The 3,103-nt window shown below is 38.1% G+C and overlaps 1 protein-coding gene across 1 annotated transcript; it reads left to right on the top strand.

The window, feature by feature from the left end:
• Positions 1 to 890: 890 nt before the first annotated feature.
• On the top strand, positions 891 to 2,772 carry LOC306748639 (uncharacterized protein). The gene is made up of 3 exons (XM_079231845.1): positions 891 to 1,033; positions 1,118 to 1,184; positions 1,808 to 2,772. Exons 1-3 carry the CDS (start codon positions 992 to 994, stop codon positions 1,900 to 1,902), a joined length of 204 nt encoding a protein of 67 aa, XP_079087971.1. The 5' UTR covers positions 891 to 991; the 3' UTR covers positions 1,903 to 2,772.
• Positions 2,773 to 3,103: the final 331 nt, after the last annotated feature.

Genomic DNA, 3,103 nt, shown 5'->3' with positions numbered 1-3,103 from the left:
GGGCAGACAGCCTCTCATCTCTCACGTGTCATCCAGGATAATCTCTTGTATAAAAACTAAAGCTCGGTGTGTCTCTCTTCTAAATCCCCCAAAACACACACAGCGACCAGGATACACTACTCTACAAAGAGTTAATGAAAACGCCCTGCCCACATGCACACATACCCCTGCGGATGTTAAGGTCAAGCTGGTCATATTAAGTGAGCATGAGACCGGAAGTGTGGTAAATGTACCTTCACAGTAAAAGCGTTGGTCACTGTCGGGGTAATGTGTCATGAGGACGAAACACACAAGCCCAACCTGATGTATATCATCACTGCCATGTCTCCTCACTGCAGAGAAGTTTTCCAGCCTTAAAAATAGAATAGATTAAACTCACAATGTCACCCAAAATATTCACCACTGTACCCAACCACAAATGTCACTTTACACCAGAACTGCATTTCGTGGATCGAGCTGCCATTTTCCTTTGGACATTATTATAGTATATTAAGTTGTTTGTTTTATTTTGAAGCCCAAGATAAAACATTTATTTTAGAAAAAAAAATATACAACTGATACTTTATAATTTCATATCGGCTATTTATTTATTATCTCTGGCACATTACTTACTGCAGAATTGCACTTTTTTTTGGTACTGTGTCTTTAATGTATTTTGTTGTTGTCATTTTTTATAGTTATCTTGTTATTGTGTATATAAGTACGAAGAGCTAAGTGAAACCGGAGTCAAATTCCATGTATGTGAAAACTTATATGGCCATTAAAGACCTTTATTGTGAAGGGACGAACACTACAAAGGAAGTCACGCCGTTTTCCACTCTGTCAACTCAACTTACCGCAAAGTTATGGGAGCCACTGCTGGCGTTCACGAGGGGAAACTGAGTGTTAGTTGGTTTTACAGTCGTTGTCACAACCTGGTTTAACCAAATAAACAAACTCATGGCCGAGATTCAGATCCTATTGAAATATTAAGTGAGCTGTTGAAGGAAATATGTCAAAAACAGACACAGCGTCTCCAGAGCTGACAGCGGCGGTAAGTCTGTTTGATGTCAGCTGTTTTCTTGTTGAAGCTCGAACACACATTTTGGATACATTGTTTCTTTTCGTTCTCCTTTAGATGGAGGAAACGATGCAGCGACTTCAAGGACGATTCCAGGGACTGTCGGAGCAGCTGGAGTCCAAACATATCCTTTTTTATATTATTATTGGTAAGCTGTTCCTGTTAACTTCACTGCATGCTTATTTCTTTGTGTGTGTTTGTGACTGTTTCCGGTTTCACGTCACCTTCACATAACACCGGAAGTGCTGTCCGGTTAGCAAAAAAATAGAAATATGTCAAAAGAAATTCAAAAAATACTTGAAATGAATGCTATGAAAATATACCATTTATTTATATATATATATATATATATATATATATATATATATATTGCATTATTATTATTATTATTATTATTACTAACTTTTTATGTTTTTTTATCTTATCTTTTGAATGATTTATTCAGCTCAAATTATTTTTATTTTATTGTCTGCATAAACGTTTTATGTCTAATCCGGTATCTGTGCTGTTTAGAAGATGATACCTTTGTAGTTGTAACGATTACCTTATTAATTGTAAATTCATCTTTTGAATACACAAAAAATAAGGCACAGGTGTTGTTGTTTTAAACACACTTCTTTGTGTATAGTACACATATATAAATCCTTAATATGATGTAAATCCGCTGTATTGTGTTGCTGCTGTCTGATTCTAACTCGACAGCACGCACAGTTGCCGGCAGATAGTTTTTTCCCTTCACTTCCACACTAGATGAGATGGGAGCCCGCATCAACGGCCTTGAGAAGAACGTGTCTGAGCTCATAACTCAGGCCGGCATGGAGGAGCAGGCCGTCTCCAAGTGACCGCCAACCAACACTCTGCGCGCTCTCGCCACGCAACCGCCAAACAACCTTGGCTTAGACATCAGTTTACCTCAAAGGCTCCTTTCATATGCAATGTTTTCTAGCCAAAAGATTCTCACTACCTCATGCAACGTTCTCGTTCTCGTCCGCTCTCGCTGCCACAAACTTGATGTGCATCACGTGGCCGCGAGGAACCTTGCAACCGATTTGGGAGACGTAGTGGGAGAAAAGACGGATTTGAAATGGCCGCCGAGGCGTCGCCGTGAAGCTGAGAAGTCCGGTGAGCTGAACTCGACCCTGAACTGCTCTTCGGCTGCAAGCTGGAGCCAAAACACACACTTCACCACGTCATTTCTCCAAGAGCTTTTTCAGAACACGTGTTGCATATGGTGTATTTATCGTCTGTTTATGAACGGATGATTTAAAAAAAAAAAGAAAATTCCACTAAACTTTGAGCACAATATTAGCTCGCTTGAAATGTAGTGGAATCAGGAAGAAAATCTTTTTTTTTTTTTTTTTGTATTGCAGTGACCAATGACTGAAGCCATTTGAATGGTAAGGACTAACTGTTGGAAATGATTTGTTCATAAAAGTTCAGCTCACCGTGTCTGACATTCATAATGTGTTTAAACCAGTGGCCTTAATGGTGGAAGTGGTTACTTTCACCCATCCAGTAGGTTGGCATTCTGATTTATATTATAGTTGACTTTAACTTTAACTTATCTCTGTCTGGGAGAATATTATTCATCACATCTATGCAATTTATTTCCTCTCATATTTCTATATCATGTAACGTTCATGCTCCTGTGTAACCGTTGCAGATCAGCCACCAGATGAACTAGTAGATACTGTGTGAAGTTAACATGCAGCAGCCAAATAAAGATTTTTTTAAAAAACAGTTTCAGAACTAACCATTTTTTCTTCATTTTCCTTCTGTTGATTCTTGTGTTATTTGCAGGTCTCATGGTGACACAGTTGTAGCTTTTGTTTCTCCACAATGTGAGTTTTGCTGAGTTCCCCTTGTGCATTATGAGCAATGTTTTTTTGTTTGTAGTTTTCATTAAATAATAATCATTGTCACTTCAAATAACGTCACAAATCAGTCGACTACATTGCAATAATTTAATTTGCCAGACAAATGATTTTAAAGTGTGTCTTCTACTGAGTTAGACTTAGATTTACAAAATGTATTAATCATGAT

The sequence above is a fragment of the Taurulus bubalis genome, assembly GCF_910589615.1.
Source record: "Taurulus bubalis genome assembly, chromosome: 16".
NCBI classification, from domain to species: domain Eukaryota; kingdom Metazoa; phylum Chordata; class Actinopteri; order Perciformes; family Cottidae; genus Taurulus; species Taurulus bubalis.
The sequence above is the reverse complement of the archived record's forward strand: the minus strand, read 5'-3'. Positions and strand labels throughout refer to the sequence as shown.